The sequence below is a fragment of the Meleagris gallopavo genome, chromosome 13, assembly GCF_000146605.3.
Source record: "Meleagris gallopavo isolate NT-WF06-2002-E0010 breed Aviagen turkey brand Nicholas breeding stock chromosome 13, Turkey_5.1, whole genome shotgun sequence".
Lineage (NCBI taxonomy): Eukaryota > Metazoa > Chordata > Aves > Galliformes > Phasianidae > Meleagris > Meleagris gallopavo.
The window spans coordinates 1608140-1625263 of NC_015023.2; the positions used below are offsets into that span (position 1 = coordinate 1608140).

Below are 17124 nucleotides of genomic sequence, written 5' to 3' on the forward strand. Positions count from 1 at the left end.
AGCCTGGCCTTGAATGCCTCCAGGGATGGGGCATCCACAGCCTCTTTGAGCAACCTGTTCCAGTGAACAGTGAATATTTAAAAGTTTCAGTGTTGCCAATTGACTGTGACTTCTAGCATTAATCCTGAATTTTGATCCCACTTGAGACATTTAAGATTTTTCTTTTTTAAGATCTCTGTGTTTCTTAAAATTGTGTTCCTCAGTTCTGAGACTTGTGTTCACGGAAAACATGAACTTCATTGCATGCTCTATTGTAAGATGAAGCTGCTTTCTGGACAGTTTCTTAATTTTTTGGTCATTGTTAAACTCATAGTTGGGTTCTAATTTTCAATGCATATTGTTGTTTTTTTCCAGCCTTCCATAGCTATTCAATGCCAAGGGTAAAAACCAACTTCAAGTGTTCAGTCACTGGGTATCTGTTCAGAATTTGTTTCAGAATCAGCCTGCTCAGTTAGCTAGCAAAAATTAGTATAGCATGTGCTGTTGTAAAGACCTCAGGCTAAATGAGCTGTGAGAGACTTCCTAGCCAAGCGTGATTTTTTTATTAAAACTCTTTTTGTCTTAGTCTATTTTTAAACTTAAATTAGCTACTGTATTCTGAAGTATGTGGCTAAGCAACGCATGGGAGTGATGTCCAAAACGTGATATTACTGCTGATGTCAGAGACAAAAATTGTAACTATTCTTTCAGAATCTTCTTTTCTTCATAATGCCATTTTAGCTGATAGGAGACAGACACAAATTAGCATATGAAGTACAGAAAGTGCTGGAAGAGAAGGTATTTGCAAAAATATGATTGAAATTTGCAAAGAGCAGTTTAGAAGAAACCGATTGGTATTGTGGCTTCTGCTAGCTTTGGTTTTTGCAAGGCATTCCATTTGGGACATTTAGCTTTGGAGAGGCAACTCTGTATGTTCTTCACCCTCAAATTGAAGTGACTTAACTGAGGTCTCAGCAGAATTTTGTGGTGGAGCAAAAAAGTGAGTTCTTTCTGAGAAATGTGAGTGGGTTGGTGGGTGGGTGTTGTCTTGAAAACAAAGCAAAACATTCTTAAAGGCCTTCCTCACTTGCTGTGGAAAATGTAGGGGAAGCATCCCTGGCATTGGTTTTCTTTTACCATTTGTTTTTAAAGAGGAATCAGTTTGAAACTTGCACTTAAGTATGTAAGCTTTGTACTTTCTGTAGGTGTTAATGGTAGCTAATGTTGCTGCTTGTCATCTTCTGTATTTTAGCTTTGTGTATGAAGCAGGTAGTGAGTTTTACTGTTCTATCCTAATCAGTGAATTGCACTGTAGCAGAAGTCTCTGCTCTGCCAAGATCACTTTTGAATTGGCTGTGACATACATCTAACTTGGGTAATAATTAGCTTATAGTGCCAGGAGTTCAGTTGTTTTCTGCTCAGTATGTTAGCTACTGGTTTTATTTTCTCATCACTGAAGGAACGAAGTATGCGTTTTCGTAGAAAATAGAGTGCATTGATGGTGATGAACATGAAAACAGGCAGATGCTTTTGGAAGCTGGTAGAGATCCTGAATCTGTGCTACTTAGTTTTCAAGCTGATATTGAATTCAACAAAATAGATTTATTGAAATGTCTTCAACAATCATGCTATGATAATAATACATAAGTGAGATTGATTCTGGCCCAAAAGACAAATGCATTTGATCTTTAAATTTTGGAATAGCATATAATGAAATAAAATGTGTGAGGTACCATTTCACAAGTTAAGCCAAAGTCCGGGAGGGGTTTCATGTATTACTGGGTGTCTCCATCCATTTGATGTTGGATTCCTTGTAATTCTCCTGAAACAGACTTTCTTGAACAGGAGATACCCAGAAAGTCTTGCATTAATCTGCTTTTGCTTTTGCTCTTAGGCAGTGCCGTGTTACAAACTGAAATCACACATTCCTGAGTGTAAACTGATCATGTTCCCAATGGAAATTTCAGGAATACTTGTGGCTATTTTCAAAATGTGGAAATCTATTTATATTTTTTCCACTTGTTTTTCTTCCTAGGTTTTGGCACTGATTGCATTCATCTGCATAGAGACCATCATGGAATGCTCCCCTTGCGAAGGCCTTTATTTCTTCGAGTTTGTGAGCTGTAGTGCATTGGTGGTTACTGGAGTTCTGTTGCTTATGTTCAGTCTAAATCTTCACACAAGAATACCACAGATCAACTGGAATCTCACTGTAAGTTTGTACAAATCCTTGCTGCTAAAAAACGTCTGCAGAACTGTTTTTAAGTTTGGTCTTTGAACTTTACTTTCTACTGCTAATGTTTAAGAGTCTGTATGTGTATTCTATGCTGACTGAAGTGTACAGTTTATATTACTTTGAATATTAACAGCAGAATGAGCTTTGCAGTATAGCAAGATTAAACTATGTTAAATAGAGCTAAAATTCTTTTCTGGTAGATTCTGTTTGGAAGGAAGGACTTACTGCTACTGCCAGCAATTACTGTTTGTTGATGAAGTGGATAAAAATGCAGTCTGTATTTATTTAACTTTGACAGATGTGATATTTACAGTAGCCTGTTGTTCTTTCATAAACTGTTTTTATATTAGAATTCTGGTGCTACACGTATTTTCTTACACAGATTAATGTAATCGTTGGGCAAAAAGATTGTAAGCTTTCTCTGAAAGTTAAGCATTGAATTATTTACACCCCTAACTGTTAAACATCGACTGGCAATGCTTGATATGTTCTCAAATACAAGGAGCTTTGGAAAAAAACTGCTGGCAATGCACATTCCTTTTGTACAAGTCTCCATTTCCATGCTATTATGAGTTAAATGTTCAGATTGAGCTGCATAAACATAGATCACAAAATCAACATGAGTCACTCTACCAAAAGATCTGTCATCTTAAGAACAGTGTTTGTATCAATTCTTTTGCACAGTACAGATAATACATATACACATGTACGTATGTTCTAATGTATTTTTGTAAGTGGTGTTTTAGACTGCTCACAGTAGTTTCTAAGCTTCTGTTGTGATATTTTTTTTTAATGTCAGTTGTTACTGTTGCAACTTGTGTATTTACCATAGCTGTTTGTAAGCCTAAATGACCTCTCTAAAATGAGAGAGGAATGTGGAAATAGATGATTCTTTGTACCCTGGGGATTCATGTTTTGTTGAGAGTATTCTTCCTGGGAGTACTTGTTAAGATTGGATAGATTGAGGAATGTGAGTGGTAACTGGAGGTGAGGTAGATACAGGTGGCTTGCAAACAAAACCAGTGGAGCCACTGGAATTTTAATGGGTTGTCTGGCCTTTTCTCCTTCCTTCTCTTTTGCTGTCATTTTCGCTGTTTATCTGTGTGGCAAGTTGCAGAGAGAAGGTGATTTCTTTCTTTTACTGGCCTGTTTATTAGTTGTTGCAGCAACAGCCTTTATAAATGACACAGCTCCAAAATGTGCTGGTAGGACGTACGAGGGCAGGATTATTGCATCGGTGTCACAGAAAATGGTTTTCCTGGTGTGATAAGAGTGAATACTAGACCCAGCTTATGATGAAAGTAAGCTTGACCAAGATAATTTTTATCAGACTGCTTAGTGGTTTGCCAAGTGACCATGACTGAGCCGGATCAGTGGAAAAGTCAAGTTAATGACTTTGCATGCCCTTGCTCCTTTGTGCTGGTAGCTTTTGTTCTGTTGAGCCCTCTGGCATATTTTTACTGCCTACAAGAACATTGTGACAGTATGCTGAATGTATGTAAGTACGAAGGGTGACTTTTACTGCCTTTCCTTCCGTAATGCAGGAGATAATCAGTGGTATAGCCAGGTGGGTCTTTTCAGCCATTGACTTCTTACAGATTTGAGCAACGCCTTTCTGGTAATGGAGCGATAAGAATTGCTGCTTTGAGTGCAGCATTGTGCATCTCTACATAGCACTCAGTGTTGGAGATCTTTAGAGAAAAGAGTGCTTAAAAATCCAACTAGTTAAAAAAAATAAAATTGTTTTGAGCCCTTTATTTAGGGGGATTATCACACCCTCCACCCAGCACTTCTACAGCTTGGAGCAGTGTGACATGATCAGGCTTCAATCTGAAGGGCAGATGGAATACTCTGCAGATGTTCTGGCTTTTTTTTGTTTAATCTTATTAACAGAGGTTAAAATAAATTGTTATTATCTTACAAGTCTCTTCTTTTGATTACATATTCCAGAGATCTCTAATAGAGATGAGAACTGGAAGCTTGTGATGTCCATTAACTGCTGAGACCAACCTTCCTCCTTGGGTTATTTACTTACTTTAATAATGAGTAGTCTGATGGGACCTTCACTAGTACAGACTTGTAGAAGTATCTTCATTATTCTGATAGCTGTAGTCTGTAACTTAGTGGAAGTTAGTAGAGAATTTAAGAATGGAGGGTTGTGTGCTTTCTGCCTCATTTTTTCTCTGCTTATTTTGTCATTTTGTTCTTTACAGTATAGACATATACTCACACATTATTTTCTTCTTTCCGTATTTCATACTTTCCTGTGTTTTGACAATTATTTTGATAATTTTCCTGCTGCTCTGAGATGGTTATCACAAGAATTGCTTTCTGAACTACATTTTCACGCTCCTCAATTCTGTAGGAAAAAATTGTTCCTTATGTAGAAATTTATGTAGTGCTTTTATGATTTTATAATGAGTGTTTCCCCTGTGAAAAGTCCTAAGCCTTGCTTTTGGAAGCTGTTTGAAATGAAGAGGCTTGAAAGAATTTTATAGTGTTAAGTGTAGTCAGTAGTTTTCCTTTAAACTCAGCATGCTCACAAACTTTCTAGGAAGACCATTTGTTTTTCAAACAGTCCCTCATGTTGGAAAATTAGTCCATCAACTGCTTTTGTCCAATACAGGATTGTTTCCTGTGGTACTGCAGTAAGATTAGACTTTTATAATGCATTATGAATATTGTCTGCTGTCTGTAGTTAGGAGAAAAATAAGAATCTGTATCTAGCAGAGCTATATATATATACACACACACACACACACACACACACACACACACATACACATATATATGTATATGTATATATGTATATGTATACACATGTATACCAGATACTTTCTATTTTCTTCATTTTTAGTCATTTGAGGAAAAGAGCTTTGCTTTCATCCTAATTAGAGACTTGCCAGCCGCTTTTTACATTTTCCTGAGATAAACATGAAAGAAGCTTGGAGAAGGATAGAACCTTGCTTGGGTGCATTGGAAAGATGAGTTTGTTGCAGTGAGATGAAAGAACAGTCACTTGTCTGTTGCACAGCACTATCAATGTTATGCAGAATCTGGGAACCTGTCAGTGGAAATTTCCATTTCCTTTATGCTTCATAACTGAAAGGGAGCCTATTCTGCAAGGAGACTTTGTAAGTGGCATGGGGGAATGTAGTGCACACTACAGTAGAGATTTCTGTTAAGCTGATGAGCTGTTGCTTTGAAGTATTGTATTCAGTGTAGATTAATAACCTGATCTTCCCTTCATTTTGTGTTTGGCTATATTTATATATTTTAATTTCATTATTTGAATCTTACGTTATCTACAAGGTGAGCTTGAGATCTTGCATCCAAATGGTGTGGGTGCTGTGACCCTCTCGTAAGGCTGCAGTGAAAAATGTAATGGAGGTGTCTGCAGTAACTTTTTTCTTCTGATGAATTGCTGTCTGTCCGGGGGGATCCACAGTAACACTGCTGCACTGCTGCAGATGGCATGGGGAGGGAAGGAAATGATGGCAGAGAACTGGAGTTTGACAGTATTTCTTTGAGAGTTTGAATGATGAAATAAGTGCAAGTCATTAGACATGTTGTTCTATAATTAGCCAGTGGAATGGACTAGTTATGCCTTTGTACACAAAAAGAATTTCAGTAGATGTTGAGCGTTTTTTGTTTTTTTAAATATTTTTAATATTCACTGGAACTGTGGAAGCATCTTTTAGTCTATGTAGTTCTGAATATGAGTTTTTCAATGTAGGGCAGCCTCAGAAATGAGGCACAGGATGGAGCACAGTGCAAACTAATTGCAGTCCTACTGGGCTTATTAGTTTGGACTGGATTCCTGGGAAACACTGCTCCAGCATCAGGTATGTGCATCTCTGAACACACACATACTGGTGCTGGTGTTGGTGTGCTGCCTGCAAATATTTCATCTTTAAAGGTTTTTTGTTATTGTTTTCAGTTGTTAGGGAGAGAGAGCCTCATGGGTAAGTAACTGACAATGGTAATTGACAGGAACCTTGATGTGGTGCCAGACTGACAAAGGTCCTTGCCAGCCTTGGTTTGAGGAGTATAATTACAAAGATGTACTTCAAAGGCCTTCCCAGGGCAAACTTGATTATTTTATTTCCCCTCCTCCCTTTCTTTTTTATTTCTTTTGAAAATATCTTGCTTTTTTTTGGCTTGTTTAGCTGTCGAATTGAGCAAGTCCTTCCTCACTTTTATTTTTTTATTGTCAAAATAGTGATGCCTTCTAAGGATGAAAGTGAATAATGACAGATTTAAAAAGATGGTCAGAATTTATTTCCTCCAGGTTTGTTCTTCGGGCAGTTATTTTGTGCAGCCTGATATAAACAGTAGCGTGTTATTACTTAAGTAAAACAAACAGAAGTTTGAATACCCCAGAGTATTACCTGGCCTGGTATTTGTTGCTAGTGAGGTCTGTTGCATAGTGAGGAAAAGTGGTCCCATCTGTGCACAGGATGGCTTCTCAGAAAACTGGGAAGCAGTAAGGTGTGGTGAGCAGGAGCCAGGACACTTCTGCACAGCTGGAGCGGCCCTGCACATCTCTGGGGTGTTTCTGGAACTGTAGGGCACAGTTTGTGAGAGGGAGGTGAAATTTGTGTGTCTTGAATAGCAGAAGCTGGTTTGTTTAGCTAGGTGAAATGCTTCTTTATCTGTATAAGCTCAAATATATAAGAGATAGGGATTAATGCTCATGCAGTTAGTTTGGTTCATTCTACCTATAACTTATTTTTGCTTGAGAAACCATTATTTCCATTAGTAATTCTGATGGAAAAAGTTACAGTGTGTAATAGTGTGATTAGAGAATAAAATTGTGAGGTTGAGTAGGGATGCTTGAATTAGAGAATTGACGGGTACATTTGTGAACTTCAGATTGGTAATTTCATATAGGAACAAGGGGAAGAAGTTCCTCAACCTTGTGAAGTACCGATTGGAGAAGAGTGAATGGCATTGCCTCCTCCTGGCAATGTACCAGGTTGGAGTGCTAATCAGAAGCTGTTGAAGCTAATGTCCCTTGCAGTGTCCAGGAGCTACTGCAAGTTTTAAGGTCTCTTATCAGACCTCATTCTTAGCACTGCTTCAGGCTTTCCATCCTTGTTAACCCAGGAACTGTACCTACTCAGCCCCTTCAACCTAAAGACTAAAGAATACTGTCTAATTGCCTATCTAGATAGAGGTGCCCACTTTATAGCAGAATAAGCAGAAGAAAACCTCACATTTTCAGTATAAATGCTATCTTGGCAGAAACACATCTACATCTGGAAGTTAAGGTGCCTGTTCTGCCCTGTGCTCCTTCTGAGCAGCACACATAGGTAGTGAAGGCAGTTATGTGTCCTTGGATGCTCTCCTTTTGATTAATACCTCTATTAGGACTGTTGGTGACTGAACAGAATGACTTGCAAGTAATAGCAATGGGTCAGAGGTCCACCTTTAATTTTAGATCATTTCGCAAAGGAGAAATGGAACGGCAGCTGTCTAGAGTGGATTTGGTTCAGCTCATAGATTTTATTCTCTGTCATGGATGGCAGCTTTGCACAGTGTTTTGTGGCACAGCATACTGTCTCATGAGGTTGCTGCAATTTCAGCAGAAATTCTTTTATCTGTGTGATGTGGTTTTTACTTTGTCTATAAATATAATAGTAAGAACTTCAGCTATATCATGGCCAGATTTGAAAGGACTCATCTTTTTTCAATTACCTTATTCTTTTTATTGTCAAGATTTTTCGTTTTCTCGTATTTGGAGAAAAGCTACGTTGCTTTAGGGAGTGTCCTCTGCTTCTTGAATTTCTGATGTAGTTCATTCTCCTTTGTTTCTGCCCTGACTTCTTCCAAAACCATTGTAGATTATTTTCTTGTCTAAGTAGTATGTACCAAATCTGGGATTAAATGCCTGCACTGATGCATGCATCTGTGATTTTACTATTATGTACTTGTATGACAGTGTTACTGATGTCATTGCTCGTTAAATTCCAAACAGTCTGACTTGTGGACATGAAAGATTATGATAGTTTTAGCTTTTTGAGAGATGAACCGATTAATAATTAATTCTATTAGAGGATTTTAACCTAACCAATGAAGATGAAAATGTAGAAATGAATGTATCAGAACATAAGACGGAATGAAATCTTTAGATTAGAACTGTTAAGTCATTTGTAAACACAAATCTGAGCGTGTGGAAATAAAAAATGTGTCTGGAAAAAAAAAATGCAATCTTGGATTATAAGAAATAAGAAGGGGCACAACTTTGATTTGTTTATTCTGATGTTACCTAACTTACAGATAAAATTAAATTTGAATATGTCTTCGTTCTTAAATGTTCATCTGCTGATTTTGTTATTCTGTTATCTTTGGTGTGGTTTTCCATGCTGAAATTTCTGAACAGCTATTGTTTTGTGATTATCTAAACTCAGGAGTCTTCATGCATGCAGCTCGATCTTTTTTTGTGTTCAGTACAGCTTAGGTTCTGTGATTTGTACTGTGAGAAATGTTATCCTCCTTTCAAGTAGCTTCTGTGGCTCTTTTCTTCACCGTGTTCAATTTTCAACATACATTTAAAAATGTGGATACCAGATCAGAATGCAGCATTCCAGTGTCCCTTACAAGGATAACGTAACCACCTTGCACCTATTGTATCCATATGTTCAGTGGAATGTTGAAGTGCTTTTTCATCTTTTTTGGTTGTGGCATTACATGTCAAGATTACCTACTGTAATTCTGAAATTCTTAGTTGTTTCTCCCAGGATATTGTCTCTGTTCTGTAGGTCATGCCTGTTGGTTGTAAAATACTCTTAATTAAAGGGCATCATCAGTGTGGATGCCCTTTCGTCAGTATTTACTTTCAGCATCCTTGGTGGTATAGACATTTACTCTGGAGACTTGATGAAAATATTTAATGCTATTTGTTAGCCATATATTGAGAAAAGGTTTGTGTGGTGAGAACCAAAGCTCTTTTTGGAGACTTCAGGAGTACAGGTAGATCTGGTAAACTCCAAGTTGGTGAGGTGAATACTTGGAGAAATTGAAGATAGTAATTTCTTTTCTAATATCTCTTAAATTTCTTAAATTTTATTTTCTGTTTTACAAGAAATTGTATCGTTAGAACTGCAGTAGCTATTAAGTGAAATACCAATTTTGTTTGTTTTATATGCATGATAGTATTTATCTCACTGAGGTTGAACAGAGATATAAAGTATCTGCCTTTAGTTGTACACTGGCAGGTGAAAAAATGGTAATTGTTTCTTAGGGACTCACAACTTCCTTATGTTTCCTTCCTGCTAGGACAGGCTCACTGGGCTTATGAAATCTGAATACATGTTTAGAAATAGTGAGGAGCAGTAGAAGTCTCCCAGAAATGCCAAGTTTTAGATGAGGATTGGTCCTCAGTGCTATTTTGCACAGTTCATCCTCAGGTATGGTTAATTTTGACAGCCAGCTGTCACTGAGTCAATGCCCTCAAGTGGATCATTTTCCGTGTGAACAGCACAGCACCAGATTCTGTTTTCACAATTACTTACTAAAACGTTCTCAAATGATGTCTACAGAAACAGATGTTGGGCTTAACCACTTTTCTTCCCTGTACTTTTTTTAGGGTGGCTGGATGGCAGTGGTCGGTCTGGAGTCTTTGTGTTACATATCCAGAACCTAGTTATAGGACAAATATTATATTTGTCTTCAATTTTCTAAGCATAACTCGTTACAGTACTTTAAGATGTGCTTCTAATAATGAAATAATAATTCTCTGGCAAATGGATCAGAAATGGGAAGTGAACTGGTTTACATGTAAGAGTCATGTGGAGTAAATTTGCCTTTTAGTTTTAATTAAAGAGTAGCAATGAGTTTTGTTTTTTTTTTAAACATTGGGGTTGGCATGTTCAGTCTTTTACATTTTTCCTTTTCTGTGTCTCAGTGTAAGTTGCACAGCAAATTTGAATACAGGTTTTCTTTCCATTCCTTTTAGCTGTGACAGTGTTCACCTCTCACTGATTTCAGGTTCCTTCAGGATATTTCTGTTGAGCTGCCATTCTCTGCTTCCTGCACAGACCTACCTGAACCCTGACTTCCTCCATTCTTTCAGTTACCATGGTAGTCTGTTATTTCCTATGACTGTGTAGTGTACAAAAATAGTGTCGTGTAAATAAGTATCAAATATTTATTTAAAAAATTGCAAAAAAAAAAAAAGCGCAGAATAACATACTAAACAGCTATTCCCTAACAAACCTAGTACTTTGTTTCTTCTGTTATCTTGAAGTCCATGCTTCTAATTTGTCTTATATTGATGTAATCATTTTTGTGCTAATAGCTCGCCATTTGGAATTTACTTATCATCATATCACTCTCCCAGTGATATGTTAATGACCTTTGATTTTTGTAAGGCCTAATTATCTGAATTCCAAGTGACGTGTGCAGCATATGAATATCTGAGCTGCATGCTTCTTAGCATTTTTTGGTGCTTAAAACAAAGCAAGAATTTTCCGTGAACACCTCAGAGCTCCTAGGTTGTTGTGCATGTGTTTTAGTGTGTCTACTTGAAACATCAATCCTATGCGATAGATATGCATAAACCTGCGTGTTCATACAATGCAGGCAGCTGTTCTTCATAGAGAAGCTGCAGGGTGTGTACTGTTGTACAGATAAGGCCTCAAAGAACTTGCAGTAAAACTCATGAGTGTTATGTGGGCAGCGCATGGAGAGTTGTAATGTGAAAGAGAGCAGGGGAGTGTTAATGCTGGAGATTCAAATTACTTCAGTGTCAGCTGAGATGGAACAGCTTTACCCATTGCTTATGCTGACAGTCGATTCTTAATAATCCCAGCAGACATTGAGATAAAACATCCAGAACTTATACTGGTGCCTTATTTATACTTAGTATGTGAATAGAATTCAAATAGTATGTGCACACATACTACGTTTCCTGTGTAATAATCTGTCATCTTTTACATGTGATAAACTACATAGGAAGTGGGAAAGTATTACTATAACTTTTGTTCTAACCTTTTCCTGTTTCATCAGTCATAATAAAAACAAATGGACTGTTATCATTTAATAATGCTGAAGGATTGTTATTGGTTTTTTTTCTTTTCTTTTTTTTTTTTTAGGATCTGGTCAACACTGGACTCAGCACTTTCTTCTTCTTCATTGCCTCTGTAGTGCTTGCTGCTTTAAACCATAAAACTGGAGCAGAAATTGCTGCTGTGGTAAGAATTTGAAGTTCTTTTTATGAGTTGCTTAAGTGGCTATTAAAACCAAGAATAATCTTGTAGCTGTGTTCTTGTGATATTTCTGTTACCTTAGCCTTCCCAATTTGCTTCTTATTTTACAGTTAGGTATGCAGTAATTTTGGTTTTAAGAATGTTGATTTCATTTGAATTTAGTCTCAAGTCTTGGGGCATGACCAAACAGGAAAACAGCTTTGCTGAGAATGCTTTACCAGTTTTATTAGTATTGCTTCTTTCTCTATACCTAGCTTAGGTAATATAACTGTATATTGTGAGTTTACAGAAAAGGTATAGTCAAAAATTCTTACCAAATTAGAGCTTTTTATTCATAATCTTCCTGAATTCTTCTTGCTCACAGAAGATCAATTTTTGTGGATGGAGTGTAGTGGTACTTAAAGATTTTAGAATCTAAAACAATAAAGTCAAGCACATTAACTTTGTCCTTGAGCTGGCAAGCTTGTTTTTTTTTAAACCTAGACATTGAAAATTGCACAACTTCTGCAGAAACACCTACACTTGCAAATCAAATCCTCTAGGCTGATAGCCTAGACTGGCCATCTCTTCTCTTGTTGTTTGTTCACTGTCAGGTGCATCCTGAGGAATGAATGAACTGTTTGGATGAAAAGCCATATTATTACAAGAGGTTCTTCCAGTGAAGTTGCACTGCAAGGTGGTGTGTTTATAGACAAAGAAATTAGTTTTCTTGGATCATTGATCTTAGTAGCTTTCACAAATTCTCTAGTTCGTTGAAGAACAACATCAGTTTCATAGGCCGTGCAAGTAAAGCAGAAAACTAAACTTCTCAGAAATTTGTTACGAAACTACAATTATTGTTTTCAAAAATCGTCTTTCTACTTCTTGTAGATATTTGGTTTCTTGGCAATGGCAGTGTACGCTGTGAACACATATTTAGCTATTAAGAAGTGGCGAATGAACAGCAGACAACAAAGCAGTCGGCAGACCAGTGATTACATACGTGCTCGGACAGAATCCAGAGAAGTAGATCATCGCCCGGAGATTCAGCGTCTGGATGCATGAGAGCAACATATAGATGGGACTGCAAAGGGAAGAGAGAAGTGCTGAACTTGCTCATGGAATAAAGTGTTTTTTCTTATTTAAGAAAGAAAAGGAAAATCAGATAGTGGCAAAGAATGCCCGGCCCAGATATGTGCAGAGAAGCATCGAGTCAGAAGCTGTTTTCATGAAAGCAGTAGATGCTGACCATTCAAAAGCAAAATCTTTTCAAGACATCCACATATATATACATATATTGTATATTTATGTATAATATATTATATATATGTTCTGAAGTATGTTAATGTTTTGGATTAACTACACAGAACTTCTCTTCCCTTTTCTAAGAGCAAGCTCTGAATATACATGTTCTGCCACTGTTTCTTCATCTGTCATAAAAACTAAGACCAGAGCTATCTTTTTTGTTTAATATAAGAAAGAAATCCACCAGGAGCAAATTTAATCCACATGAAAAGGAAGTGAGGGGCAAGTAGCAATAACTTTAGCTATGTATCGTGTCCAGCAACGGTCTGTATCCTTTCTTCTGTAGCCTTGGCAGTGCAGTTCAGTTCTCACCTGCAAGATTGCACGCCGTTTCATTGTTGTTTCATTCACCTAGCTGCCACATGAAAGTCTTTTCTGTCTTCTGGTTGTTGATTTAATGCTGAGGCAGTTTTCCTTTGGATTATTCGCAAATCGTCACGTGCAGTTGGTGCCTGACTTTGCTTGTATCAGAACTTGTGCAAGATTAGTATATTTTATTGAATGGTCACCACAATGCATCCAGTGCAAGTATGTGAACTTTCTGCTGATGTTGGATACGTGCTGTTTTTCATTTCAAAATGGTGGAGGGTGGAGGAAACTTGGAAGCCAGGGTGGAGAAAGAGAATGCTGAGGGGCACAGTGCTAAAGGAGAGAGGATGAATTGTCATCTGGTAAACCTGCGTTCCAGTCATGCCTTTTTTTTTTTTCTTTTAAGGTTCAACCTTTCTGAGAAGCCTAGGGTAAGCAGAAACTAGCAAAAATTTATGATATAAAGTGTTTCTAAGATTGCAATACTGTGATTCATCTGAGATGCTTCTTGTTTAGAGGATTACTTGTTTTTTCTAAAGTTAAACTGTTGGTAGTAGGTAAAATTTGTTTTTTGAATTGGATATATCTGCAAACATTTTTTCTAATATTTCTTTGTTGAGGAATGGTTTCACCTAATCGAAGTTTTCTTGTTTTAATTTTACTTGCAATTAAGTTAAGGGTATTTTTTCTAATCAAAACTTGAATTCTGCAGTAATCAGTTAAATATTTCAATACCTTTTTAGTGATTGGTGTTTTTTAATCTGCGTAATCCATTATTTGACACCGGAGTTGAACACTTTGTATTAATCTTGTTTAGCTGTATTCTTAAGTGATTTAGCACAGTTAACTTCTGAACAAAAGGCAATACGTTGCAGACAGGTGATTTTTAAATACATAAAACTATGTTATACCAAACAGAAAGTCAGTACAAGTGCCTGGGCTTCTTTAATACTAGAAGCAACAGAGGGTGTTCCAGATTTGAACCTTACATTGCAATTCTTGGATCAAGTGATGCAATTACACTGACATGTGGAAAACTGGTAACAAAACCAATGTCTTTTCATTTTTCATGGTTTTTTTTTTGTCTATGGTGCATTTTCACTTAAGAGTTATTAATGAGGTTATAGAGAACTTGCCTTTCTAGACCAATAATGGTTTTCCAGTTACTTTGCTAACGTTTTATTGTAGTTTGTTGAAAGTTAGCACCAAAGGTAATGTTAGTTTAAAAAAAAGATTAGAACATAGAAGCTTACCTCTGTTATTGAGCTGAGAGCATCAACTCCATGGTGGAGTCTCACCAGGATTATTGAGTGTTTTATGAAATGTAAATGACAGTTCCACGTTCAATGTGGCATGAAATCAGTATCTTGAAGGTCAGTATAGTTGCTTTAGCCCTTCTGTTTTTCAGCACTCCACTTTGAAAGTAGCACAGACATATGTAGACTGGAGTTGTAAACAGACATTAAGTCAGTTTGCATAAACATTAATTAAAAAAAAAAAAAAAATGAAAAAGCCTTATTAAAATACAGAATCTTATTCTGCAGAAGATGGATACTTCTGGAATGGTACCTGCATCTGAAGTCAAGAAACAGAAATTAGGTGTCAGGAAAGAGGTTAGGGTAAGCATAGGCTTTTCATTATGAGTATGTCCTGATGCTGGTTAATGAGAGGACTGCAATAGCACGTATGAAGGAGAATGTCCTGTTCCTCTTCTGTAGTCCCTGTGATGATTCTGGTTCTCTGATTTCTCAGAAGTATGTATGGGAGATTTCGTGCATCTGCAAGTTTGTGAATTTGGTATCTTTCAAATCCATACACCTTTCCTTACCTGGACAAAAGATAACTTTGCAGGGCCTGTTCTGGAGTGAGATCGCAGAAAGCTTATTATCTTTAGCTGGAATGACAAATGCTTACTTAGTATGAACGATAGTTATATTTCTAATATTGCATAATACTTCATCTTATAGTGTAGTATACCTATATGACTTTGAGTGCTATTACATAGTAAATAAGTTTTCCTGAGTTGAGAACAGTATTTATTACTTACAGCACTCATGACTTGAGCTTCGCACAGCTTTCAGGGTAGAATTCAAAGAGAATATGATTTTTAAAAAATTTTTTAAAAGAACTACTATCTGATACACTTTGTAAACAGGAAGACAAATGTAAATTTGTAATTTCCTGATTTTGGGGACCAAAGATGATTTTAGTATTGTACAGTATATACTTTCTTAAAATCTAAGTTAAGCATTTATTACTCTACAGAGACATTATTTGCTATCTGGATTATAGAAAAGGGAAATAAAGTAGCTATGAGGCAACTAAAATTGAAACACTGAGTTCATTTAACATAAGCATTCTTAATTCCACCCCCTCTACAATTACAGTTTCATGTGGTGTATTGAAGAAGCGGTAATCTTTTGTTAAGATTGTTATCAAACCTGCAGCCATTAAAGGAGTAGAATTAAAAGAAAAAAAAAACCTTTACGGAAGAAAATGAGTCAGAAAGGTTTTTTGATTTGCTTTTTTGAAATTTGCTTAGAAAAGTGGCACTAAGTTATTTCTTCCAGCCAACTAGTCTTGCTGGCTTTCCTTAGTTTCAAGTGTGCTGTTTAGCTCTACAAAGGGATCCAAAAACCACTGTAAAACAAAAAAAAAAAGAAAACTAAACAGATGAATCTCGTGGGAATAGGATGCTTGAAATGGTAATAGCGTTCTGATTAATCCTCTTAAGTCAAAACTGAGCCCTCAGATTTGCCATCATCATGTATTTGTGTGTAAAAATGAGGGTAAATGTTGCATGCTATGCACAGGCATTGAAAGATCAGTTAATGTGAAATGATTGGAGCAACAGCGTAACTGTTGTATGATGATGTAAGAATAGGTATTTTCCTGTTAATACTCTGTTCAGTTTGGGCAGCCTTAGTTCATGTTTCTCATACATTCACTTGATGATATGCAAACTGCCAGCTATAGAAGTAGGTTTCTTAAATGATAATTAAGAATGATTTGGCAGCTTAATTGCTTCTTAGTGAAGTTGATTCCTTCTTACACTCTGCTTGCTCCTTTCATTTTGTAAATTCATGCCTCATCTGTCTTGTTTTATATCTAGTTTTTGTTAACCGTTCTGCCTTGATATGTATAGTGACTGCTTCAATCTGAGGAAGATAAGAATAGTGTGTTCCATGTCCTGCTTAAGTGCGGTGCTCTTCCCATCTGTGATAGCTTATGATGTTTGGGGATGGATCTGCTGGGGGATTTTTTTATTATTATTATTTTTTTCCTTTTCCCCTGTGGACTTTGGAAGCCATCTGGCATAATACTGCTTGTGTTTATTCCTAAGTTTCCTGTAAGGAGCCATATGCTCAGAGGTTATTATTAGCATCATCTGCCATCTACCTCTGCCTTTTCTGAGAGACAAGGTGCTGACCTTTGAGATTTGATGCCTGTATCTCAGTCTGTACTGTCCATCACTGGCTTTATATTCAGAAGTATGGTATCAGCAGTGAGCTGTGCCTTGGAAACAACTCGTCATCTTCTGTTGTGTCTCTTAGGTGTGGATTTAAATAAAATCATTAACATGGGATGCTTCTTTATAGGCTTCATCATGTGATTCGTTGTGCATTTTGTGATATTATGTAAATTGTTTTAATGTATTTGTTTATATTTCACTATTAAGTCTAGAAAGAGGAGGGAAGAAGTGAGGAAAAAATCCAATTTGTTAATTGTGTATTTCGTTTCCCCCCATGAATTACATCGTATGATGATTGCCCCTTCTTAGTACAGCAGACTTGCTGTTTCTTAAAGTGCTCTGAACCACACCAGGAGAATTGATGTGCTGTAGCCTGCGTGTGGACTGTTAATAATTCAGTAAACCTTCAATTTTCCATAAACTTCTGGGACCGTAAACAAATCTGACATTTGCCATCTTTGTGCTATTTTGGGAACATGCAGGTACAGGAAATGCTTATTTAATATGTGGCTTTATAATGCAGCTCCCCCCCTTCTTCAGTCTGTGTTCTAAATCTGTTGTTTTCTTGTCCTGTGATGTACTTGTAAGCATTCCTACTTGTGTATGTTCCTTTTTTCTTTTCTTTTCTTTTC

The 17124-nt window shown here is 36.8% G+C and overlaps 1 protein-coding gene across 1 annotated transcript; it reads left to right on the plus strand.

Moving 5' to 3' along the window:
* The first annotated feature begins 1997 nt into the window (after window positions 1-1997).
* On the plus strand, window positions 1998-15685 carry CMTM4 (CKLF like MARVEL transmembrane domain containing 4). The gene is made up of 3 exons (XM_010717728.3): window positions 1998-2191; window positions 11314-11412; window positions 12298-15685. The coding sequence occupies exons 1-3, from the start codon at window positions 2054-2056 to the stop codon at window positions 12469-12471; spliced, it is 411 nt and encodes a 136-aa protein (XP_010716030.1). The 5' UTR covers window positions 1998-2053; the 3' UTR covers window positions 12472-15685.
* Window positions 15686-17124: the final 1439 nt, after the last annotated feature.

Excerpts from the sequence above, each read along its gene's own strand:
- CMTM4 (XM_010717728.3), top strand. The coding sequence starts at position 2,054 with ATGGAATGCTCCCCTTGCGAAGGCCTTTATTTCTTCGAGTTTGTGAGC. Across the intron at positions 2,192-11,313 it reads AGATCAACTGGAATCTCACT|GATCTGGTCAACACTGGACT; the intron begins GTAAGTTTGTAC and ends TTTTTTTTTTAG. Across the intron at positions 11,413-12,297 it reads GAGCAGAAATTGCTGCTGTG|ATATTTGGTTTCTTGGCAAT; the intron begins GTAAGAATTTGA and ends TACTTCTTGTAG.